General features: G+C 46.7%; 1 protein-coding gene across 2 annotated transcripts in view; it reads right to left on the bottom strand.

Moving 5' to 3' along the window:
• LOC143334600 (adhesion G protein-coupled receptor L1-like) overlaps window positions 1–26,979 on the bottom strand; it is a 93,174-nt gene that overhangs the window by 27,588 nt on the left and 38,607 nt on the right. Inside the window, exons 2-4 of one of the 2 annotated variants that reach the window (XM_076753454.1) lie at window positions 25,683–25,868; window positions 13,640–13,853; window positions 12,387–12,496 (exon numbers count right to left, since the gene is read on the bottom strand). In XM_076753454.1, the coding sequence (XP_076609569.1) occupies window positions 12,387–12,496; window positions 13,640–13,853; window positions 25,683–25,752 (394 nt within the window). In that variant the 5' untranslated portion in view covers window positions 25,753–25,868. Of the gene's footprint in view, window positions 1–5,920; window positions 12,363–12,386; window positions 12,497–13,639; window positions 13,854–25,682; window positions 25,869–26,979 lie in introns of those variants that run through there. The other variant, XM_076753455.1, reaches the window with a different exon arrangement.

Genomic DNA, 26,979 nt, shown 5'->3' with positions numbered 1-26,979 from the left:
GAACGTGGGTGACTGAAATATGCAAAATAATGTTCAGAGCAATGGTTAAATCTAGCACTTTCAAACAGCTGAACAATGAATTTCTTGACTAACATCTATGCACACTCTCCCTCACACCACAATCAAATGACACCTCTATCAATCCAGACACAGCATGAGCGCACTGCACATAAACGGAAGTTGTGCTCAAAAATATTTCAAATAAAGGCCAGAAAAGGGTGAGGTATTATCGAAGCAGAAAGCTATGGAGTGGAGAAAAACAACCACTAAAAGTAGGACACTGCCTCAAAAGTACAATGCTACTGTAAATAGAGAGATAAACAGCATGCAGAAAGCAATGCAGAGGCTCTGCATGTAGGTGACCCATAAACAAAGCCAGGAACACTCTGCCTCAAGGTAGAATAAAGGACAAAGAAACACAAACATGCAAGCCTGTTCTCTACTGTCGCAAAAAAAAAGATGACCAACCAGAAAAGGATTAATTTGCACAGTAGCATCCAACTCATCTGTTGCCAGTGAAAATAATACTGTAAATATTAACATTGTATTGGTTGAATTTTTGGATACCAGCCTTAACTGTGCTTGACGATATTGATTTAAGATCCTGTTAGGCAAATACTATAACATTCATAACTATAATGTAGAGATTAAAGCTCCTGATAGCACAATAATAAAAGTTTAGGATTGGATCCACGGCCTTGGAGGAAGAGGGATGATGTACTGAGTCATGACTGGCTATAATATAAAGGTAGGGGATAGAGAAGAATGCACTACAATCTATATGAGCTCCAAAATAGTTGCTGTCTGCAATACAATTTACTCTAACTACACTGTGCCTGGCCCAAAGATACCATGTGATTCTGTTCATTATTACACCTAACTTTGCTTTCCAGGGCTGTCGTAAAGTGGCAGCAGTGTGTACTCTATTGGGCTGATCATCACAATAACATTGTGGCACAGCATGGCCTGCCATCCTCTGTCTTCCTCCTCCATGTCTCCTCTCTATTCCCTTCTCTCCCTTATGAAAACTGCCGGATGCCGATCACCGAGCCTCGGTTTATTCTAATGCACTGGTCGTTGGGTGGGCCCGGTGTCAAAGGGGCTCATCAGCGGCCTCCAGGCTGGCCATGAGGACACAGACATACAGGCACACACACAAACACACTCACAGGCCAAGCGGAAAACAGTGGCCATGCTTCACACCCTGCAAAACTCGCCTCGGGGGCTTCATTAACTCTGACCTGCGCTCCCCAGCCTTCCCGGATGGCTTCCTGTTTACCAGCTCTTTTTGCCTCTCCTTCACTCTGCCTCCCTCTCTCTCCCCCTCTAACTGTGAAGGGTGATTGTAGCAGCGGGAAGCCGGAGCAGCCAAGCCTTAGCAGTAGAGTCTATAGTACAAGAGGCTGTTATGACCACAGTATGAATGAGGTATTAGGAATTAGGCATTAAGCATTAGGCGTAAATCTTGAGATTAGGCATTATCCTAGTCTGGCTAGAGCAGGTTAGCTGGAGTAAGAGCCATCTGGGATTATGGGAGATAGTTAGATTAATAGATTAATTCCTGCTTGGGTGCGGATGGAAATCTTGCAGTCATGATCATTCCAGTGAAGTCACCGGCAGCGCAGACACAACACTTCTTTACCCTACAAACTAGCCAGATGGCTAATGAAACTTACCTTATCGGGGATTAAAACCCAGGCTGTAGCTATCATACTCTAGCATGCCAATTACTGCCACACATACAGGGGAATACTGCTGTAATAATTGACTATTTATCTCCATAATCCCTTTCCCAGGCACAGGTCAGCTGTTACTTGTCAATATGAGGCTGCAGTATAAAATGATAAAAGTGCCAGAACTTTCCTGAAAATGACAGCAAATATCTCCCATTAGTGTCTTGGAGCAATTTGTGATCGACTGGTAACGCAATTAAAAGTGAGTGCTGACAGCTTTGTGCTAAATTTAGACTGTTCATTTTGGTTGTCTTTTGCAATCCATGGTGTTTTCATGTTTGATGTGACAGCGTCATGGTGATGGTTAATGTACGACTTTGATGATCTAAACACCCCCTGCCAATGGTTGGCAGCTCTTTCTAAAGTGGTCTCCTTCCGCTGTTTTTTTATTTAGTTTTTTTTTTTTTTTTTTCAGCTACAGGGATCTGAGGGCTCTGCTGGCCCATGCCTTTGCTCAGTCCACAGTCATGGCCTGCTCTCAGGACTGACTGCTGAGAGCATGCTGCTCTAATTGAATCCCACACCTGTTACTGGCAGGTACAGCACACAGGCAGCAGGGGGCAGAATGGAGCATAGCATGGTACCCCATGTCCGTGCTGGACAGTTAATGAGCTTTAAGGGTTAGTGTGTGTGCATGAGTGTGCAGGGAGTCTCCTGATGGTATGTTGATGTGCAGTCGTCAGCCCATTAGTGTGTGTGGCTGTGTCTTACTTCGTATTTATGTGTGTGTGTGTGTGTGTGTGTGTGTGTGTGTGTGTGTGCATGCATGTGTGCAGTTCAGAGAGACAGAGAGCCAGAAAGAGAGAAGAAAGCGTGAAGAAGGATGTGAGCGTGTTCTGTGTGTGCAAACAAGAACAGAGAGAGGAGCGGAGTAAGAGAGAGTAAATAGGTTATTTCCTGTGAAATGAGAATTAGGAGTGAGTTAATCTGCTGAGGAGTGACATATAGTGACAGAGAGAAGAAGAGAGAAATAAGGAAGGAGAAGGGAGGGGCTCCAATTGTGTTTCCGCTTCCTTTTAGACTACAAGGGGGTCAAATCATGGGAGTAAAAACACAATACAGTACAAACAGCCGTACACAGACATATACACACAGACGTACACCCTTAGGACACACACAAACTCTCAGACAATGCACACAAGTACACACTGTCCAGACAGTGGAAGAGGCAAGTGTCAAACTGGCACCTTTATCAACCCAAACATTCACCCCAGAGAATACCCTTCACTGAGACCAAAAGCTGGCAATGGCTGGAGATAATGTCCGTTGAAAGCAAAATCTTATCTGCCTTGGAGTGGAGTTGACACTGAGTGACAGGAGAGCTGGTCGGGACACGACTGCAGAGGCTACAGGCTGCCGATACAGTAGAAGACAGAGGGGCATACCCTGCACTGACTGACTGACACTCGAGCAGTGGGGTAACAGTAAGGCTGTGTGGCTGTAACACTAGCCTAGCCTTGCCTGCCACCGCCCCGCATGTTTCTCTCTCCTCCCTTCTGCTCTGAATCAGGCCTCCCAGATGTGCTGCACCTCCATGAAGGTCCTGAAACCAGAAGCTGTGATTTATATTCACCTAGCTCACTCACTCACCTCACTGTTCCTTGGCTCTAACAATGCATGACTTCTGCGTGTACAGCCAATCCCCACACTCCTCCCTATCTCCCTGTGCCACTGAACAGGGTGTCTGCTCTGGCTCGGTCACATGACCGTGCTTGTGTGTGGTGGGTCATTCCTAATGAGGCGGTGCTGCCTGACTCATCGTCTCTACAGCGACTGCTCTCCCTCTTTTTCCATTTGCAGCCATTTTTTCTGTGTGTGTTTGCCTGTCACACGATGCAGTAGTTTCTCACTCAGTCCCTCTCACTTTTCCAAATCACAGGTGGAGGGCGATTTGTGTGAGCGATGGTTCCTCGTATGCTCACCCACAGTCTAACACTGCTTCCTTTTCTTGCCTCTTTTCCTTTAGCAGCAAACAGACTGGAGGTGAGAAAAATATGGCGGACACTTGTTTGGTCCTGTCAGTGGTGACAAAGGCAATACTGTAATGATGTGGGTAGTGTACTCTGCTAGACTGTCGGTGAAAATGGTGAGAAAAGGGACAGAGGGAGTGATGGGAAGAAGGAGAGGCGTCTGACATAGTCTTAAAATAGCCTAACAGTAGGCAGGTTGACAGAGTGTCGGACATTCATTGAACAGGATCTCCTGCATGTGACATCATCACTGCGCGGTGCACGTCATCCCAATCCAAATCTGTCAATCAGCTGATCAATCAGTGAGGATTAACTTGACAGAGACACGAGCAAGACACAAGTCTGGAATGTTAATTCAGCCATAAACAGAGAAAGGAAGTGTGTTTAGCAGCAGTGGAGGGATGGATTAAGGTGGGGCAGGGCAGGAGTGCAGACAGAGGAAAGGGGTATTCATGTTAGTGTTAGTGGGAGGAAGAGTAGTAAATAAAAATAACCAGTTGGGTGAGGCGGAAGCAGGACGAGGAGGAGGAGGAGGATGGTTTTGTAGCTTGCTATTCCACCGCAAGCAGTGTGTGAGTGAGCTAAAATGGCTGCTTGCGGCGGGAGAAAAGTGTGAGACAATGATCCATGTTAATGAAAAGCCATGGACACAACGACAGACAAAGGGGCCCATAAACCAGTTAATGGCAACCTCTATAGGAGCTAATTCCTCCAACATATGGATCCAGCCATGGGGCCAGACAGGGAAATGACTGAGGCTGAGACAGATGTGGGTAGAGGGGCTCAGAGAGAGTTGAGGAGGGTGGGGACCTGAGAGAGGGAGTTAAGGCTCATTGGGAAGCTGGCCACTACTCTCACCGTGACCTTGGGTACGGGTCAGGTGTATCGCTCCTCTTTAAGAAGTGAGTGATTGAGGTGCCTCGCCACGCTGATTGGGGCTCTTTAAGAGTGCTTGTGGCGAGGCCCTGATGTATCAGAGAGGCCATTACAAGAAGCTGGAGCAGTCCCCACAGGGGATACACCTCCCACCCCCATCCCCTCCCCTCTCCTCCCCCTCCGGAGCCTCACTGAACACATAAGGAACCAGGAGGATTGACTGATGTGGACGGGTATAGGGGGGCACAAGTTCACAGTGCATGTGCAGTAAAGAAAACAGAGGCTTGGCAGTCACAAACTGTAGAAAGAGAAGGAGAGAAGGAGACGAGAGGAGAAGGAAGAGGAGTGTAAGAGATGCTCAAAAGAGCCTGCAGCTGCTTGTGATGGCCAGATGTGATCTGAGAGATAAACCAATCAGAGAAAGGCGAGAGAAAGAGAACAAGAGAAAGGGAGGATGAGAAACACAACAGAGAAAAATAAGCAGAGATAAGTAGGGGGACAGTGAGAGAAAGGAGTTAAATGGAAGTGTGATTAATTAAAAAAGCAAGAGAGACAGAATGAGAGGACACTGAAGCACCTGGAAATGGGATACTGTAAAAATGATACTCTGGCCAGTTACTGTGTTATCTTAACATAATGTTTTACTTGAATCGGTCCGGAGAAACTAAAAAAAAAAAAAAAGAGGGGAAGAGATACAGCATGGAGGAAAGGAGGAGCTGAGTAATGTAGAGAGAGGAGGATTTTTTCTTAGATCTGGAGGGACAAATAAATAGTAGTAGCGAAATGAGCGGAAAAACGTCATGAGAAATGTGAGTTGTCAGCTGTATGTGATGTGACAGTGTGAGGAGGAACATAGCTTTTGAAAGGGATGGAAAAAAGAGAGGTTTGCCATCCATGAGATGATATGAATGTATGTTTGGTCTGTAAGTTTAGGCTAAGACATGCCACTTCATACAAGAAAGGAATGAAGTTAATCTCTCGTTTATCTCTCATAGATACTGGACTGACCTCCCATGATGCCTTTTTGTGTGTCTGTGTGTGTGAGTGAGTGAGTGTGTGTGTGTGTGTGCATGCGTGCAGGTCAGGCTGGTGTCATCAGAACCAAGGAGGAAATCTAGAAGGATTTTAGAGTTTTGGTTATAGTTCAAAGAGAGATAGAAAGAGAAGGGCAGAGGAGGCGATTAGAGATTGAGAAAGAAAAGGGAGGGATATCAACATCAAACATGACCACTACACAAGGTGCTGGGTTAGGAGGGGGTATGGGGGGAGGAAGGGAGACAAGGGAGGGGGAGAAGGGAGGAAGGGGCGAGCTGTGGTTGTTATGTTCATTGTGGTCTTTACCTTTTTGATCCACTTCTATTCAAGCATCGGAAAAAGGAGAAAGAAGGAGATAGAAAGATAAAAGAGAAAGACAGTAAGGAAGAGAGAGAGAGAGAGAGAGAGAGAGAGAGAGAGAGAGGGAGAGAGAGAGAGAGAGGGAAAGCAAAGAGAACGAAAGAAAAACAGGTGCAGGAAAAAAGAGAAAATTGAGATTAAATAAAACGCTGTCCTTTCTCTCTGTCTTTTTAAAGCAAGTTATCTGTCTGTGTTATGGTTGGCTACTCAGAGAAAGGATGGCTCAAATGGAAAATGAGGAGGGGAAAATGGCCTGACCTGGGTTTAAATCCATTTCCATTTCATTTCAGCTTTATCAATAATCCCCCAACAACACAATCCAACCCCAACCACACACTCTCGACCCCACCTCCACCCCTCTTATATTGCCACATCCCTCCCTCTCTCCCTCCCACTTTCCCTCATGCCCAAAGCGCAGCTCAAGGAACCTGTTGGAGAGAGAAACCGAGGGTGGAGCATGTTTGCGCTGTCGTCCTCTTCAGCTGTGGAAGTAAAGAAAGGGTGAGGAAGGCAGAGAAAGAGATGGGGAGATGGTAGATGGAAAGGTGGCGATGAGGATGTCTCTATCTGTGGCTAGTTGTCGTCAGTGGGGATCACCGAATCCCTTCTCTCCAGGTACAGTCTTGGCTGATGTTAGAGCAGTCCCTTGGTCTAAAGAAAGCAGTGCTTTTGGCTTTTCTCAATTTTACAGAGTCAGGACGCTCACTATGGAAGCCAGAGAAAACACTCAACCCATCGACCGTCCAATCAATGGGGAGCTGCCCGGCTTGCCTGGCCGAGGCTGGCTCATCAAAGAAAAAGAGAACAAACAACAGGGGAAAGGGAGGGCTTGACAGAGTGGAACGCCTCAGAAACACAGAGAGAAACCAGGAGACAGGGTCTGGGGAGGGGGGGAGGGGAGGAAAAAAAAGGGTAAAGACAAAAAAGAGACGAGAGAAATCTCTATAGCGGGCTCATCACACACAAATCAATAGGTTGCTGTGTTGAGTCACACCAAGGGCTCAGCTGACAGGAACAGGTAAGGCGTGGCTCCCTCAACAGCCATGATGCTGTTTGGTACCTGCTTGTTTCGCAGCATCTGGGGAGGTCCGCGAGCAGCTGGAGACTCGAGGAGAAACTAGCAAGGATCTCAGCTCCGCCCTTCACATTACAGTGCTGGCACGTGTCTGTCTTCTGTGTTTGCTGAGGCACAAGTGGTGTGCAAGCGGACTGTCATGTCTCTCGGGAAGGGACGTGTCAAAAGGCACATGGCTTGTGGATCCCCACTGCGAGCGTGATTGTCGTATATGTGTCGTAGGAAGTCTGTTGTCCCCGGAGGGCTCTGTGAAATTGTCACGACACCTCGCAGGGTTGCCCGTAAATAAAAAAAAGAAAAAGAAAAAAAAAGGTGAGAGAGAGAGAGGGGAAGAGAGAGAGAGAGAGATGTAGAGAGACAAATACGGAGCAAAATAAAAAGGAAAAAGGGAGCGTTAGCAGTAGCCTGATCTGTGTGGGGGATGGCCTTGCATCTTGGCAGCGGTACAGCAGAGGCAGCATCAGTATCAGCAGCAACACTGATCATTTATCATCTTATGCCAAGATCAAACTGGACAAACAACCTCCATGAAGACCTGGGAAATGGTAGCCATTTTCAGCCTAGAGGGGTAAACATGGCAAAGCTATGAATGCGAGTCCTGTGAAGCTGGGGCAGGGGGCAAGAAAGCATTACATCCCCACCACCAACTGCGAGTGCAATCATTAGCTCCAAGGTTATGGGAGGAAGGGACCAGCCAGAGAGCATCCAGAGCTTTCATCCTCACTGAAACAACGGCAGGGGGGTGGTGCACTGGAAAACGAGAATTCAGCAGAGCTCGAACATATGGAGTTTTTCATAGAGGCATCTACTGACAGCACAGCTTGTCCGCTTCATGCAAGTGTGAGGTTCCAGTCCTCAAAACAAGGTCTACTAAATGCGATGTTATAAATGGACCACTGAGTATGTTTTCCTAAACAGGAGGAAAATGATTTTGTGTGATGCGTGGCAATGACATGTAGAGGGAGGGACAGAAAGAGAGAGAGAAACTTCTTCAGTGCTGCAGAAAAGGAGAAAAAGAAGGTAGGTGGAAGACTTCTGTTGACTCCATTTCTTTTGCTCTTGGTTTTCCTGAAAAATAGACACTAAGTACAGACACACACAAGATCATCACATATACTGCACCTAGGAACGCACGCACGCACACACACACACACACACACACACACACACACACACACACACACACACACACAGAGAGAGAGAGAAAAGAGACAGAAACTCATCAAACTGTCCTCACAGTGAGCAGGGGGTTAGTTTAAGGCCACCTTGGTTGTTTGTCTGATTCATTCAGCATTTCTCTTTCAGGGCCCTTTTGAGAAATAAGCCACTGGCCTCTCTCCCCTTAATCACTCTGCTCGGCGCTCTCTACAACCCTATCAATTACTCCCACACTAATGAGTACAGCTAGAAACACACACTCTCAAATACACACATGCACACACACACATTGTTGGAGTACTGCAGGACAACTTCACCTCCTCTGTCTCTTTCACAGTGCTGAGAGATAGCATGTCCTCTCCAGATTCTTCCGTTCCTCTCCCCTCTCTGTTTTCTCCTTCTCTCACTTCATATTTTTCACGGTAAAGAGTTGTCCCTTTGCACGGCCTGAGCAAAGCCTCCTCAAAGCTTCTCATTCACCAAACATTTATGAGCCCCACGTCTAATGGCGGCTCAATACATATTAATAGAATTTCGTTTTCAGCTACATCAAAGTGTTTCCTCACCTCCCCTGCAAACTTGTCATATTACAATGCCATTATTCCTTCTACTGACAAACTCTTCCCAACAAGTCAACCATCATTTTCAGTGGCTTTGTGTCCAAAAAGCAATGTCTCATAACGAATAGGCAGCACTGAATATATTTGTGGACAATAATCAGTTTTATAGAGTGAAACAGTGGCAGAGCCAAAAAATAAGAATGTAAAATGGAGAACATGAAGTTACCTAAGACGCTCTGCAGAATCTCTACTGTACTATACAGCCTGAGTAGGCACTTTTAAAGCCGGTTCTTCAGCTACCTGCAGTGTGCATATTAACAAGATAAATCACAGCTGATGAAATAGCAGAGGCACAACACTAAGTCTAATGGCTCTGGCATGGCGAGCATGGATGGCCCGAACAGAGAGCATTAGGAGTCAATAATGATGTAGCACTGTGTCCTGGAGGAGGAGGGGGGGCAGGTTCTCTCGCAGGGTAGATTTACTTTGACTTGTGTACATCTGTGTTAAGTCCGCAACATAAGGTTTCCACTGCAGTAAATACATGCTGCAGATGTGTGCATGGATCTGTGATGTCTTAATGGAATCCAGCAGGCTACAGCAGGCTGTGACAGTGCAAAATGAGAGTTCAGTTGAGTCGTTTTGTCTTGCTCTGTTCCGGTTGGCAAAAACAATGCTATGTGGCGGGGAGGCCTCGCAGGGCTTTTTGGCTCGATGAGATATGATTTGACTTGTTGGCGGATGTTGTATTTTGCCAAGGCAATCCCACGCACAGCAACACACACACACACACGTTCCAGACCCTTGTTTGAGCTCAGCCGACAGAGGTGTGTGTGTCAGCTCAGCTCTGGCTGTCACCTCACCGTTTCAGGTGACTGGTAACATTGCGCCTGTGTGACACGCACATAGAGGACTCTGTCAGACGCAAACATCACACTCAGCCATCAACGTGGCTGCACACCATCTCAGCTGCTATGAGACACAACCCTTACATGTCATCTCTCTATTGTTCACCTTTTTGTCAAGACAACCGACGAAAAACATCCGTCAGCCTCGGATGGTGCCAGAATGCCCAGTGTTCCCAGCCAGTCGTGAACGATGGGGCATTACCAGAGCGATTAGCAGCAGCAAATTCAATTAATCTTGACAAATCTCTGCTGAGGCAGAACTGAAGAGAGCGACGCGCCCCCTCTCTTGGTAATTAAAAGTGGCCGAGTTGAGTGGCGTGTGGTGCGACGGTGACTAGGTTTTGGGATGAACAGTTCCAGCTCTGAGTCTGAATGTGTCAGGTCGTATTTACTTTGTCAGATGAGCACGAACACGTTCCACAATCCACAGTATGAGTTGTGTGCATATGTGTGCGCGTATACTCGTTTGTCTTTCTGTGTGGGTGTGTGAATGAGTGTAGCGTGGTCGTGTTTCTCCAGACGAGGAGAGTGGCAGAGGACAGGGGTAATTGGCTTTTCGTTGTCACCTCAGACAGGCGGGACTTTTCATCATAGAAGGATCAGCTTCCAATTTTCTAAGCTGCACCATATTTCAGACACAATCAACAAAGTTTTTTTCCAAACACGGGGAGGAAAAATGCAAGTCAGCAGCTATTTAATCATCCCTTTGATTGCTTCGAGGAGAGAGAGAACGAGCTCCCTTGTGCAGTCAGAGGGAAAAAGACAAGGTTATAATGCACGAGGAAAAGGAGGCAGGTACAGCCAAGCGATGCTACCATGACCCTCCATGGGCAATACAATACAGGACACGAGCTACAGCACAGAGCTACCAGAGGACTAACAAACAAAGTCACACGCCTGGAGAGGGTCAGTCCAACCGCACCTAACATTGACCGGTACACAGGTGAAGAGGAGACTCGAAAAGAACACTTGCGGCCACTTGGAAGGCTGTGAAGAAAAGATTCACACTAGCAAATAATCCCCACTGGCAAGAAACCCGGCTAACCTCTTCTTATCTGTGACTGTGGCTGCAACCTGACTCAAAGTTGCTCAAAAGGTAAACTGAGGGCACAAAAGCACCGAGCAGACCAAGGGCAAAGACACCAAGAGGTGCTTGGAAGTCCCTGAGTTTCTCCAAACCTCTCTGCCAGAGCTGGATGGCTGGATGTTTGAATATTTGTCCCACCTGTAAAAGAAAAAAACGATAGAGACAGCGGAAGAGACAGAATATAATGATAAGATACTGTAGCAGATTGATGGACAGAGAGTAAAAATAGAAGAGCAAAATGGGGCGATGGATGAAGATTAAAGACCTTCCAGTGTAGATGGGAGGTGAAACAGAGAAAAGCGGGATACAGAAAGGGAGAAGTAAAGAGACATGAAAAGAGGTGATATTGACTGTGAAAGACTGTAATCAAGGAGAGAATGAGTGAGAGACCTCAGAGAGAAGAGATGAGAAGGAAGAAGAAGAAGAGAGCATAGGAGGTTAGCAGGCTTGGCGTCAACTCGACTCACCACAAACATCTGTGCCTGAGGAAAAAGCAGAGAGAATCACCCCACATCCCCACCCCGAATCAATCAAAAAGCCCCTGCACCCCAAGAAGACCCAAGTCATCCAATTCCCCACCACCCCTTCCTGCACCCAGCCAGGTATTCCTGCACAGTGAGGGGATCAATGCTGAGAGTAATAATACATGAGAGGGAGGAGGGGAGACTGAGCGGAGATTTTCACATGAACGAGGATCAACACAACACCATATAATCCTTTCTGTGTCTGCTCCTTTGGTCGCGTGAGTGTGCTCTCGTGGGTGTGTGCATGCTTGCTCAGAGGAGGAAGAGTCAGAGGGAGAGAGAAAGAGAGCAACTGTGCGTCCCCCTTTTGCGAGTGTGAGGTAGACTTGTGTGCTGTGTGCAGGTGTGTGTGTATGTCACACCTGCCACGGAGCTTTGAGCAGTGCCGTGAGGAAGTCAGCCGTTACCATGGGGACATTAAAACGTGTGGCGCTCCAGGTCATGTGGTCTAAAATAAGCCCTTTGCTGTTTGTGTTAACATTGCTATTGTGAAGTGCGGCACACACACAACACCCCCTGCCTCCCAATCTCACTGCGCCCAATTTTAATTTTTATTGGAAATCAGAGGGACAGCAAAGGTGTTTGGTACCAGATAAAGGCAGTGGCATGCCCCTGGGTCAATCAGTGTGTGAGTGTGGGCCGGCGTGTGTTACACTGCTGTGATCGCCAATAAGGGCTGACCCCACGTTTGCAGTGGGTGTGTGTGAAGTGCTTATCGAACCCTGTATTTGCGGAGCACCTTCCCCCATGTGAAAATCCCTCTCAGCTACTGGTGCGTCGCTCTGCCGGTGAAGAAAAAAGGTTTAGCACCCTGTGTGAGTGTGTGCGTGTGTGTGTCTGTGCAGTGTACGAGAGAGACAGAAAAGAGAGACAGAGAGAGAGACAGCAGGTGAGGATGAGTGTCTGTCCTGTTCGGTTTTGCTTGTGTCGAAAAAAGCCAGAGAGAGCAAGTGTGCAGATGTCATTTGTCGAGGGGTTTTGGGGGTCGAAGAGGGGGCAGGAGGTTCGGGTGGGGGGAGTAAAGGAGGGAATGGGAGGGGCGGTGAATGGGGTGAGGGGGGTGGGGAGGTTGGAGGGGGTGACAGGGTCTCGGTACTCACTGTAGGGGACACACTCGTACTGGATCTCCAAGTACTTGTAGGTCCCTGGGCAGGGGTCTGGGAACACATCTGACCCCGCTACCACCACACACTGGGTGCGGTTGTTACACCTGCAAGAGGAGACAGGAGGAGCACGGAAAGGGAAAAAAGAGAGAGAGAAGGGAGGAAGTAAGTGATAAAAAAAATGACAAGTGCCATTGTAAGAAAGACAAAGAGGAGTGGGTTCAAAAAAAAAAACATCTTCAGGCTCTGGAAGACAGAGGGAACGGTAGGGAAGGGAGTAATTTCACACTAGACTAGATCATGTGACAGCTGCACCCGAGGGGAGGTGGGAAACAGAGAGGGAGGGCAGGAGGGGGAAAAGGAGTGGGATGAAGGATAGAGAGAGGGAAGGAGGGAGGGAAGAGGCAGAGAGGGCGAGTGACGTAAGAGGCTCCTCTCCTGGGGGATTGTGAGTGGGAGCAATTAGAGGTGAGAGAACAGGGAAGGACGAGGGGGGCTAAGGCAAATACTCCACACGCACAGGGAAAACATTCATATGCACATAACACCTACATCTAAACCGCGTCGCTGCATGCCTTCTCACGTTTGCACACCCCGTGAAACACAGAAGAGATCCACGTCCACATATACACGTACTCACTCATTCTTATCACATAAGCCTTCTCTATCCAGCTTTTAGCATTTCTCCCCACTGCTGCCTCTCGCTCTGTTCATATCACAAGTCTATGCTGAACTCACTCTATCATCCCGTCATTTTTAGCTGCCTCTCTCCTTCCTTCACTCCCTCAATTCTCTCCTCCACCCCTTGCCACTTGCCTCCCTCCTTGCTCTCTCCCAAAGCTAGCACCCTCTACCTCCATTACATGCATGATGGATAGCTGGGAGAGGGCTTCCATTGATCTGAGCTCAGAGGAAGCAGATGCTGAGCGCAAACACAGTGAGCAGCTGTAGGAAGCCCCTACAAACACACTCACGGCAACCCAAAACACACGCATTCACATACGCACGCTCAGGCACGTATGCGCAACTAAACGCACACACATACACCACTATACACAAGCACGTCTCGCCAAGATGCAGTGGTGAACATGAATGCTGACTTCAGTATTTCACACAAGATATCAACACCTCAGGAGGAAAAGCATGAAATTCTGGACGAATTATGCTGTGAAATAATATCTTCCTCAGCCAGTAACGGGCTCTGAGTCTGTACCGACACATACACAAGATCCAAACAGATCAATACTTACCTCTGTGACATTATCTTGAAGGCATCGGGCAGGTAGCACTGCACATTCTCCATCTGGAAGGGGTCTGCGTCACAGATCTTGTCATCCGTGCGGCCGTAGTTGGCCGTCTCAATCATGATGACATCACTTCCAGGGCAGCGCAGCTCAATGGGGTAGCCTTCACACGCCAGCTCTCGACGCATCAAGCCGAAGGGCATCATTGACCGGCTCAGAGCTGGAGTGGAATAGAGGGAGAGAGGCAAAGTTATTGACAATTCAATGAACCTTAATACTTTTAGGAGGCACTTTATTATTCAACCACATTGTAAATACGATGCGTAGTATTTGACAAGAGCAGGCGGAATGAAAGCGGTTCCTACTGTCATGTAAAACACAAAAGAGCCGTTATTGACTTGCCTTAACTCTGCACTAATACTTCAGTACTGTTGATGCATAGTCTGGCAATCCAGTTTTCACACTGGAACATCACAGATCACATGTTGGCATGATGGATTTGCAGCCACAGCAGCTTCTCCAACAAGATATTGCACCACTTGTGAAACAAACTGTGAGAGTTTCAAATGTTAACAAACTCCTACACACAGCCAGGCAGCAGCTTATCATACTCATCCCGTACCAGAGACAAACTGCATGTCCTTCCCAGCATCCTTCACACTATTTCACCTCAACAAGGTGACAGAGCAGCCCCTTAGGATTCACTCTGAATAAAAGAGGAAGTAATGGTAGGATAAGCAAAAAAAAAAGAGAATTAAAGTATTTGTGTACACCTTCACCTCTGGTATGTAAACCATTTGCACACCCACTGCTGTTAATCAGCTGTCTGAGAGGCATGTCAATGTACTGCTGTGGCCAGCAGCGGGGCTCGGTGTGGAGAAGGGTCAGCAGGGACAGCAGAGCACTCAGGGTTAATCGCTGAGCCAGGCTGAGAGGCATGAAAGAGGGCTGCGAAGAGGCACTGAGAGAGACACTCGCTGTCTCTCCAGCTCTCTTCATAACTGCATACCTTTCCATCTGCCTCCACATCCAGCCTCACAAACAAAAAAAAAATAACAAAATGGCTGCCAGCTTCGTTTACAGCCCAGGTGGAGGCAGGGGCACAGAAAAGTGGAGACAGAGAGAGTGATCTGGCAGTGAAGTTCTCTGCTGCGTTGAAGGACAGCTTCTCTGTGCTGAGACTCCTGCCAGCGGCTGTGAGAGCTGCTGTCCGTGGTCCTGAACTGACAAAACTTCTTTTGGGAAAATAACATCCGAGGAGCTGGAGCTGTTTCAGAGACTGGTAGGTGCTGTCCGCTGTCCTGAAGGAGCAGAAGCCTTTGACTAAGCTCTCCTCTACATTGTCAGTAGAGTGGACATGGCACATACTAGGCTGGTGGTGGGCATACTGTCAAATCAAAAAAAAAGAGCAGCGCTACCGCCACTTAAGCAGGCTGGAATTTAGAAGTTCTTAATAAACTGAGGCTTTCACTGCACAGCATTTCCCCCTGCCAGACGGGCTCAGCAGCAGACAAGGGCACTGAGTCAGCCCCTCTCCCCCACTACTGTTAGTGCTGAAACCCACAGAGCAGGGCTGTTTTCCCTTCCTGACACTGCGCTAGCACTGCTTAGGTTTCAGCTGCTGTCCATTCAGGAGGAGCGCCCATCTGGGTCAATGTCAATGTCAGTCATCCCAGACATGCTCTGCAGCGATGCGCTACATGATTCACTGCCATCAGACTTGCTCATATTTCTAAATGCCACCCATTTATGCAGCAGGGACTTGAGTTCAGTTGTGTAACTAACGCCATTAAGGCTGAATGACTAGCACAGACAGACTTCAAATCTTTTATGCCTCGCCAGCATGCAGTGCCATTGCCAAATCACAAAGGCCTCGATGCAAAAGCGCATACTAATTAAAGCACACGGAGATGCAAACAGCAGGCGAGGCCAGTCAAACAAATCCACACAACAAATGCGAAAACCCACACAAGCAAATTAGCACAGACGCAGGCGTACTGGGCAGACGAACGTGCACATTCACAGTCAAACACACACATACTTGCATGCATGCATACACATATGCATACACATACATGGAGTCCTGGAGTCACATTAGGATCACAGTGCAAAGTGTCAGTGTGTGGCCTTGTTCTCTTAACTACCCTGTGGTGTAAGTACACAGTAGCGTACAGCTGGACGGCGATTAGAACCACACAGTGAGCCAAGAGGAGAGTAAAACTGAAGGGGGCCACCAGGAGTGATCACACTCAGTCTACTTAAACTGTGGACCTACACTACAGGAACAATAGCCCCTATCAGAGGGGCAGACCACAAGTGTAACATACTTTACATACTAACCCACTTTATATGGTAAATATTTCTGGCTATTCAGGGCCACCTACTGCCATGCCACTGAGCGCTGATACAAATAGCTACAGAGGAAGGGCTCAGCTCTTGGACGAAACAGCACACAGAGCAGTTGATTTAATTTCTTGGCTGCTGGTCGAGTTAGTAGTAGACTGTTGCAACAGTACTGAATAAATACAGATAATTTCTGCAGTGTTTCTGATCAACAATTGGCCATTTCATAGCTGGTACTTATGCTGTTCAGCTTGTGTTTGTGTAAATAATTTCAGCTTCTTAACATCACTGTTATATCTATATTTCATGTCACCTGTAGCAGCACCTGACTAGATGGTGACATGCCAAGTTTATTTGAGCAAACTGAGCAAACTCTTACAAAGGCAGATACGACTTGCTGCAAAGGCTCAAACTAAATATGATGAGTCTACTGAATCTCAATGATGTAAATTTGGTATGAAAGAAATTCACCAGTCCAATTTTAAGCAGAATGTGATGGATTATCTTTTTCAGGTATTTCTTTTCCTGGCCCGGGTGTCACAGTACATGTTTAGCCATAATTGAGCACAGCCATTATTGAGCCACTACACCTCGACGGTGGCAGCAACAATGATAACCAGCCTATTTCTGGCACCACTGCAAATCTCTACTTCCTCCATATTGTATCGTATTTCACACCTACATATTTCACACCTACGCACACACTATTTGACAAGTTCCAGGTTAAGGTGGAATTCACCGTGTAAATACAGCAGGATGCACCTTACATACAGATTTACGCAGAGATTTTTGAATGGCATATTCACAAAAACTTACCTTCAAGAATTCAGTGTGTGTGTGAGAGAGAGAGAGAAAGAGAGAGCAAGTGTGTGTGTGTGCACGTGTGTGTGTGCGTGTGTACGTGGTTGTGTTTCAGCCAGATGGCCCGAGGCCTAGCTGGAGCCGTGGCTGGCTCTGAGCTGAGCTGAGATGAGCAGAGGATAAGCTTGGACTGGCCATGGGCTACGATTGTCCTTCATTCTGCAGGAATCCATTAAGGTTTCAGGGTCTCTTCAGCCAACACACACACAGACGCACACACATACACACGTGGCCATTTAGTCGTGCCTGTCAGACTCATAATAGCTGGATGACAAAGTGTCTTTCTCAGCAGCAGCCATATGTATAGGTGGATCTAATCCTTCGCAGTGACTCATCTCCTGTGGTATATAAAACTGTGTTAATATCTGTCATCTGCAAGGAATGGTTACCAACTGTCACACATACTGATAATGATATGAGCCAATTTGATAATTATACAGCCTGATTTGCATGGATGTGGTGGTGTGCAAAAAACAGAGATCTCAAACAGATACACACACACACACAGACACACACCAGACAGGGGCCTGGTGTCACTCCAGGGCAGCTGGTGTGAGAGGCTGAAGCGGTTGGCTTCATAATAGAAGCTCCATACAAATTAAGAGCAAGAGAGAGAACTGATTGGATTTGACTCATTATCCTCACACAGTAATTAAAGCCTGAGGGTGGATAGATGCTTGGACCCTCAGACGAGAACATAATTTTGCAGAAGCTAAGCTAGTCTTTGCACACACTCATTTTTCTCCGTTATTACAGGCCATACTTGTATTCTCACTCTCACGCACACAAACACGAGGTTCACGAACAACATTTGGAAATGACCGGGCATTACTGGCAATCAAGAGCTGTAACCAACACTTTAGAAAAGTTAGAGAAAATCTTTGTTTGTTATATCAAGACCCACTCAGGGAGGCTGCATTTAGAATTCTGCAAAGTTCACAGTATGAATAGACAAAGATTTCTCTTCACTGAAACATCACCAAAAACTTTCCATCATACGCGCTGTGCTTTCAAACATAAAAAGCACTTTGATTTCAACGTCTCTGACAATTTGACCTTGGACTGTGTTATCACAGACGCTCTATAGTGCGTTTTCTCAGAAATAATTGAGTGAGGAGGTTTGGCCTTGCAGGTAGCCAGAGACTGTGATAGCGACTCTGCAATTGAGTCACAATATGAGATTATACTTGTGGAGCTCTAAGGCTGACTTGTTAGCTGGATGGCTGACTGTCTTTCGGGGGCCGAAATGTGATCAGCCCCTCTTAGCCCCTTTGTCTGTTCCAGCAGTCTTCTCCTAATGCTACTCATTAGCATACCACTGAAGCATAGTGCCAGAGAACATTTTCACTAAGCAGTATTGGTAGTTGAGAAACTGGGCATGCTGCTGATGAGGTGGAATTCTTGTTATATCACCGTCTTTAAAATTAACTTCAAGTGGCATTAAGGCTAATAGGTGAGTATGCTCCTTTTGCCCAGAGATCACAGTGGAATATTAAAAGCATACTGCATACATCTACATATGCCCTTAAATTCAGCTCTGGACAGAAGAGCTAGTTCCCTCATGATTTTCAGGTTAGTTCCTTAGTAAAGCTGGCGAAGAAGAACAAGTAATTTTACAGTCATTGGACAGAACTAAGAGGTCTCAGTGATGGGAATCCCTCTCTAGCAGAGAATCATCCCGACCAATTCTCCAGTACTTTATCAGCTTAGCGCTGTATCTTAGCCACTCACTTAGCACTGCGAGTTAGCGTAATGACTCGCTGGAGCATGGCCTGTCACCACAGACAAGCTGAGGCGATGCGGCCAGAACTGTCACATCCAGGCAGACTTCAAGCTGAGGAGTTGTGACAAAGTGACATCCGGAGACAAACCTAAAGGCCTAACATGAGGGTGCAGGGGGTGGGGGCTGCTTGTGGGACAGAGTGTGTGTGTGTGTGTGTGTGTGTGTGTGTGTATGGATCGGATGGGGTAACGCTGCCCTCAAAGCTAGGATGCTATCTCATATCCACCGACTCCTCCGCCTGTCTCCTACAGGCGAAGGAGATGGAGGAGATGAGATGAGGAGCGACTGTATAGGGAGTCACCAGCCGTGCTATAAGGTCAGAACACAAAGCAGCGCCAAAATGACACACATCCACTGTGATGGAGCAGAGTCAAGCTAACACACGGGGAGGGAGAAATGAAACAGCAGAGCAAATTACACAGTGTGGACAAGTAGAATAGAAAAAGATAGAAACCATCAAACTAGATGCTGGCCGAAGATGAACATGATGACCGTTCTTTGTGGAGGCACAAGGTCACGGCCATAATAGTGAGGCAGACAGATTTGTGGGAGAGAGGACCTCCTATTGTTCTGATCGCCTCAGCACAGACAGCCTCTCCCATCAGCAGCCCAGTCCTCGAACTGAACTGAATTACAGCACAGCCCATAACATTACATCATTCATAAGAGAATTAAACATGGCCCCGCTGGAAATGGGACACACACACCCTCATGCAACACATAGTCATGCATTTGCAATGATGTGCGTGCACACACACACTCACTCTCTCTCTCTCTCACACACACACACACACACTGAAATTTTTTCAAGCATACACACACAAGCCCAAACCCTCATCCATCCTCAACCTCGAGAACTCTCAGTGTGTGTTGACAAACTTTGCTGTAGGGGGAACTAGCAGGCATAGCAGAGAGATTAAGACAGGCGGTTAAAAAGCCACTGAGACACAGAGCAACACACACACACAAACTTGAGGAGGGAGGCGAGACGGGACGTGCTCATACTGTCAAACCACTTCATTGCTGGCCCTGGCGCCTAATTATGCAATAAAAGTGCCTCAGCGGGGGGAAACGGCATAGCCCAAAATAAAAATCAGCCTGCCTAAAAAGTAGGAGATTCACCCGGTGTAAAATATCCTCCATCTCCCCAGGGATGGGAGCTGTGCTACGGGCCCAACACAACTCTATTCTGTTCTCTGTTTCCAGCACATATCACAAGAGGCAGGCCAGCAGACAGTGAGTCAGACCTAGATTCATATAAACACTGTGGTTGAGTGAAACTGCAGGTGATACAGGGAAACAGCCACAGGCACGAGGGGAGAATGGAGCAGAGACAGAGAAGCAGCGAGAGGAAGGTGGTGAGAAACTGAGGAGAAGAAAGTGATAAGAAAAAGGAGGAAGAGTGAGAGATAAAGTGTGGGGGAGAGAGGGGGAGACTGAGTGAGTGCCATGCAAGCGCTGCTGTCAGGAAAATGTGCGTGTGCATTTGGAAGAGTTGCAAGTCGCATCCAGAGACTTGTTAGGGAAGATGAGTGCCAAAGCCCAGCCCTGCCGCTGCATTAGACACTTAATTAACCTCCTTATACGCTAAGCCAAACGCTTGGACGTGTGGACAGTGTGTGTGTGTCTGTGTGTATTTTTACCGTGCATGTTTATGGCTTGATCTGTTTGCAAGTATCCACAATGTGAAGCATTTTAGGTGCTCCTGTACCTTTATGATTTCTAAATTAAAAATGGATTTGGCTGTAAAACGCTACTGAATCCTCTTATCCTCCTATGCCATCTTGTTCATCTACAGTGCAATGAACATATACAGTATGTTTTTTCTTTTTCACCTCAGCACCATCCCTCGATCCCTCATCCAATTTCATCCACCCGGAAACTCTCTCATTTACCCTCCCCGTCCGTCCACTTCACCCTCCCCTCGTCCTCTCCATGTCTCCATTCCTCCCTGTTGTCCTGACCCTTCACCTCCAGTTTTTCCCCTCTCCCCTTTCTCCTCCCTCACCCCCTCTCACAGTTTTTCAAACAGCTCCGCTTCATCCATCTCTCTCTCTGCCTTTCTCTCTCTCCCCCTCTCTACTCTCTCTGCCCTTGGCTACCAGCCTTAAGCTGCTGCTGGTAATTATCAATCTGCAGTCCACAAAACACACGAGAAGCAAATGCACGCAACCTCGAGCACATGACATGCTCGACACATACACACTGGCACTTCTGTACACATTCACGAAACAGCACTCCCAGACACACACACACACACACACACACACACACACACACACACACACACACACACACACACAGAAATAGTCCTTAGTGGCTATAAAGCCTCAAAGTTACGCAGCTTGGCCCTGAGAGAAAAAGGCAGCTATCACACGACTGCACAAACAGGAACACAGTCCCCAATCCTTTATGTAGCAGTTTGTTTGCAGTACACAAATCAATGTACACAAACTGACATATCCCGACGCACACAACTACAAGCAAACACAAGCACACAAACAAAATGGGCACACACACACACACACACACACACATACAAAAACACAAGTACGCTAACACTGTGAACGAATGAATAAACAAAAAGGCACAGCCCCTGTATACAGGCGCAGACACATCAGAGCGGCATGCGTCATCTTCAAAGGATGGTTTGAAAGAACACGCCGCCACTCCGCCCCGGCCTCTCCCTCCTTCTCCCGCCCGCCCCCGACTACCAATATATGTTCAAAGGCCATCCATTAACCTTTCACTCACACAGGCCTCTCTGTGATCTACTGCTCTCAGCCAAGGGCTTTGAAGAACACAGCAACCCCCAGCATCGGGAAGGGAGCAAGGGATGTGGCAAACGAGAGAAAGAAGGAGGCAAAAGAGAGTGAAAGGAAAGGCAAAGGAGGGAATGACAATGACAAGAGATGAGTGCTGTTAACAGAAAGCAGGCAGAGGGTAAGGAAAGAAAAACAGAGCCAGGGGGTGATACTCGAGGGAGAGGGATAGAAAGTGAGGTAAGGTGGTGGGCAGAAGAGGATGTGAAAGAGAAGACGTGGCGGGGAGGGCGGAAAAAGGAGGAGGGGAAGAAAATGAAATGGTAGAGGGAATAGGAAGAGGGTCCCAGAGAGAGAAGGTAGGCCAGTAAAAGAGAGGGGTTTGCAAGAGGGCCATCACGACGCAGAGAGAGGGAGTAATAGCTGAGGTGTAAGGGGAGAGAACGTTCTGGATAAAAATAAGAGGCGAGTGTTTGGAGAGAAGTGCGAAGCACAGACTATTGCTAATAAGATGGAGAGGCAACGAAAGCTTGAAAACATACACGAGAGGCAAAGAGCGAGAAACGGGGAAAAAAGGCTTCACAGCGGTTCTTTATTGCAAAATCCAGATGATATGCAGCAATATTCACAAGGCGCTAGATTAGCAATTAGTGTCAGTGAAGCCTGTGGATTCAGCTTTATGGCAGAGAAAAAATAGAGTAAAACATATTCAAAGGTCATTTTCAGACAAAATGAGAGCATTTACTTGTCTTCATTAACACATAGATAACCAGCCGGTTCTGATGGCCTTCTGTAGTCTATAAAACACAAAGCTATTAGAAACTTCAAAGTGCAAGTTGTCTGTATAGTTCTGAATTTAAACCAGCAAAGTCTGGCACAAGTCATCTGTCTGTCTATGATTCTGCATTACAAGGAAACTGAGACATTTGTAGCAACACATGGCTGAACTACTACATTTACGGAAAGAACTACCTCCCAGCATACCTCCCATATGATGCATCGATAGATTACTAATAAGAAGAAAAAGAATTCGACACAACATTGAGAAGTGGACATGCCAACTTTACCTCATTGACTTCTTTGAATATAACTGATTGTTGTAGTAGCAACTGATTCTGATCAGCTAATACTATGCATAAGTCTAGTGCTCTGTTTGAAGAACTGCTACAAAAGTGTAGAGCTAAGAGTTTACAAAACGCACATCAAAGCAATACAATATGCTGTTCAGCAAATTACACTACAAGAAGCCAGAATACGCATGGCAAGGTTAGCGGCACTACCGCTTTATTGCCTCCTCTTGAAATATTATTGCTACAAGCCCGTCAGAGGATCAATTCTTATGAATTAGTGAGTAGGTCGCAGTTTTGAAATTATCATTTTAATATTATAGTATTGCAGGACTGAAAGTTTCCCCTCTCAGTGCAAAAATTCAATATCGGTTGTGGTTTCAGGTCAAGTATTTTCTAAGATCTTCACTCAGAATTTTAAATCCAGGGTTAGACCCGAAATAACTGTCAGCTCAGTCATAAAAAAGCATCTGGCTTGCAAAGGCGTTGTGAATTCTTCATGTGGCCCTCCGCGAAAAATAACTACCCATCCCTGCATTATAGAAAGCAAAACACTGCATTGAGATCAGTCCCCATTCAGGCATTCTGTCACCATCCAAGGACAGTCGAGAGACTAGAGCACTTTGTTGAGAAGATGTGTAAAAACAGCTAGTGCCCCATCCTTAAATAATAACTACTGTTCAGGGGAAAAGGCACAGAAGAAAAAAGCTGGGGAGAGGAGGGGAAGACAGATAAAAATGTCCGCCTGTGCACTAAAGGACCAGGGGCCTTTCCACGCGACTGATCTGAGAGCAAAGGCTTAAATACAGGGGAGATGAAAACAGATTCCACCAGTCAGCTGGCACTAGTGTCCTGATATGAGTGGCACACACATACATAAATATTCTTGCACACACACCCACCCATTGGACATGCTCACACATGCATGTAAACCCAGGCAGACTCTTGCACGTACACATCCCTTTGCATTCACGAACATACCACGCACACACACACACACACATAAGCAGTGTGTGCAGACCTGCAAATTCCCAAAGACTGAAATGACCTACAAGTAGACTTTATAATGGTCCTGCTGCCAATGCTGCAGATAAATACAAATACGCACACACGCCGATGCTTGCGCTGTGCTAAATGAAAGCTCTGTGTCAGGACTTCATCACGTCGGGCGCAGCTGCCCGCAATGTCTGCCACATTAAGCAAGCCTAATGGGCTTTCTGAGCAACAACTGTGTATGAAGGGTTGTACATTCTCGAGCATTCGGTGGAATCAGCGGGACTTTCTGTTTGTCAGAGTACACATGTCAGTCTGTCAGGAAGCCTGCCGCGATGGGCTGGTGAAGGGTTTCTTATATACCGTATATGCCTAAATTTAAATAAGCTCGCATTCACAGATGCAAATACTGTTTTCGTATGACACAGCTACTGCAGAGAGCTGGAGAACTGTACAGTGATATAACAAGAAAAATAATCACCGTGTGAAATTGGCAGGTGAATTGTGGGACAGAGCAGGGAAGAAGTATGTGTACAAAGCTCACGCTGGCTAGGAGTATTTGTGTTAAAGAGCTGGTTCCGGTGGAGAATAAATGTGTGAGTGTTAGGAGTAAATATTAGAATGTGCAGTCAGGAGTAGAGTGAGGTTAAAGCATGGCAGATTAGTAGGGACATCGAGGAGAAGCAGGGGTACACATTAGACTGTGAAGCCATGTGTGATGATCCCGCAGGTTTCCAAATGAGCTCTGATTAGCCTTAGAGTGATTTCAGCAGCTCCAAATCCTGCCCTTTTCCTTTAAATTCTACCTCCCTTGTTCTTTTTTTTTTTTACTTTTCTCTCCTCTTCTAGCTACACTACAATAGAGAGAATACATTTCAGCCAAAATTTGGCTGCCAAAATTACAGGCACCAAAATGGTGCGGGCGTGCACGTGGACACACGAGCATGTGTCTATGTGCACGCCTGCGCGCCTGATCCCATTAGAAAAAGATTTTCTTTGTTTCATCAAACCAAATGTTGCGCCTGTGCTTTGGGGCTGAATACAGATAACAGTCAATTGATTATTAATGCATTATTAATACTCCCCAAGTGCCAGGTCACACAGATAGTTGGAGGCTTATTTTCACACAAATACACACACCCACACACAGACAAACACAAAGCAACATAACGCCAGAGGCCAAATGTGTCCGATGGAACAGAACGTACACTACACAAATCCAATGTTACAAAAGCAGCCAAATTAAGATGGAAAAAAACAGCACCTACTCAAATTAGAACAGCACCTGGCCAATCAGAGCTTACACAGAGGGGTTGCTAAAACCAGGGCTGACACAGGCGTACACCAACACATTTTAATTTTACTCTCCCTCCCTCAGCTTCCTCAACTCCTCCCGCTTCATCACTCGCCCCTCCCAGTGGCGACTGTGTCTCTCCCTGATGCTCCTCCTCCTCCTCGTCCTAACTGTCCATCACCCAGCGGCTCGTTGGCACAGACCTGACTGAGAGCATACAGCAGATGGTGTGCTGCTGTCTGTGTGGCAGGCCACTAGCAGGACACCCAACAGCCCCTCCTCTCCCTCACCGGCCCTCTGCCTCCCCCTGCAATCCCTGCTTCTTCCCTCCTACATGTCTTCTAACACACACACACACCCTCCAGCATCACTTCAGCCCAACCAGGTCACCTGCTGCCAGGCTTACAACAGTTAGCACACACACAAGCACACACAAACATGAAATGAAATATCTTATGGTACATGGCACATTCAAGGAGGTCACACATATGGCACCATTACATGCACGGATTCCCCCTTATACTCTTGCCACGCTCCAACTAACATCAAGATGACAAGATATTTTATTGACATTCACACATACACTCACTCAAATGCTCTCTCTCCATCTCTTGTAGAGACAGTTTGGTTAATCAACGGCAAGGTTTCTAGCCTGGTCAGCAAGTCAATACACTTAACCTTCATCACGTAGATAACTTATAAATAATACATCCTCATTTGCAATAACCTGGTCAGGCCAGTTACAGGGCATAGTGAAACCAATAGGCACTTGTGTGCAACACTGTAAGCAGGCTCAGTGAAGCAATACAAAATTCGACACATTATATATATACTAGCGTGTATATAACTGAACAGCGAACACATAAAGTATAAATACTTAATGCAGATGAGTATTTTTGTGATGTGATACTATAAAAATCACACAATGTTGATATTTATGACGCACCTTGCGAGGATGGAGTAACATTGCTGAAAGCCACAGCACAGGTGAAGATGATCCAGACTGCTAGAGCCATGTTGGAGGTCGAACGGGGGGGCAGGGCGAGGGGTGGGGCTAAAGTGTAGAGATGGTCAGCAGGCACAGGTGAGTGTGGCAGCACCTCCTCAGCTTACACCCTCCCTGAGGGTGATCCTGCAGGCAAAGAGGGAAAGAAGTAACACAAAGGTAAGTGCCTCACGAACATTTGTATGTAACTGTAGTATGTCCACACAGAGGAATGAGTCTTTTCTGTTGGTCATTCTTTCCTTTCTCAGCATGGCATTTGAATTAGACAGTGTTGACTAATTTATTCTGAATTTATCACTGGAATATGTGATAATAACTGCACAAAGCTGAGTGGCTCATGCCTGGTACAGCATACTTAATGATATCAGAGGAGAGGAGAGGAGAGGAGAGGAGAGGAGAGGAGAGGAGAGGAGAGGAGAGGAGAGGAGAGGAGAGAGGCTCCCCCTCTGGTGGTCAGGTAAAATGATCAGACAGGGAGATCTGAGGCCATTTTGTGCAGGATGGCATGGCAACAGCTGTTGCCACTACCAGCTCATCACTCCACAGTGTTTGAACGCTTGATTGAATCAGACATGCTACATATGTTTTGGGGCTGTTAACGGAGCTATATTCAACATGTGAAAAATACATGTCTCCTGTGTGTGTGTGTGTGTGTGTGTGTGTGTGTGTGTGTGTGTGTGTGTGTGTGTGTGTGTGTGTGTGCGTGTGCGCGTTGGTGCGTGTTTGTGTTTGCATACGGGCACGCACACAAAGTGAGACGGTGAAAAGCGGTGACTCAGTCAGCAGTGCCGTAGGGCTTGCACATCTCATTTGCTTAATGAAATAAATCACAATCTGGAACTTTAGCTCTGATTTTTTGACAGCAGAAACGGTTCTGCCCTGCCAGGGGCCAAAAGACAGAAAACAGTGGAGACGGTATTGTTAGAGCTAATACTCCTCCTGCTGAGCTCGCTGATGAAACAGATTGGACTGCGTCTCTCTGTATCTGTGTGTGTGAGTGTGTGTGTGTGTGTGTGTGTTTGTTTGTGTGCAATTTTCTTTCTTTTTTTTTTTTGGAAAGGGGGGTTGAGAGGATTTCCTTTGATCTCTCTAACTCTCTGCCCCCTTTATTTGATTGATCCTACCAACTTATGCTGGAGGAGGGTATAATGTAATAGATTAAGCATGCATGCATGCACTCTCTCACACACAGGTTCAGGTATTATACAGTATTATACAGTGTTGCCTTTTCAATAAC

Source organism: Chaetodon auriga, chromosome 16 (assembly GCF_051107435.1).
Source record: "Chaetodon auriga isolate fChaAug3 chromosome 16, fChaAug3.hap1, whole genome shotgun sequence".
Taxonomy (NCBI): domain Eukaryota; kingdom Metazoa; phylum Chordata; class Actinopteri; order Chaetodontiformes; family Chaetodontidae; genus Chaetodon; species Chaetodon auriga.
The sequence above is the reverse complement of the archived record's forward strand: the minus strand, read 5'-3'. Positions and strand labels throughout refer to the sequence as shown.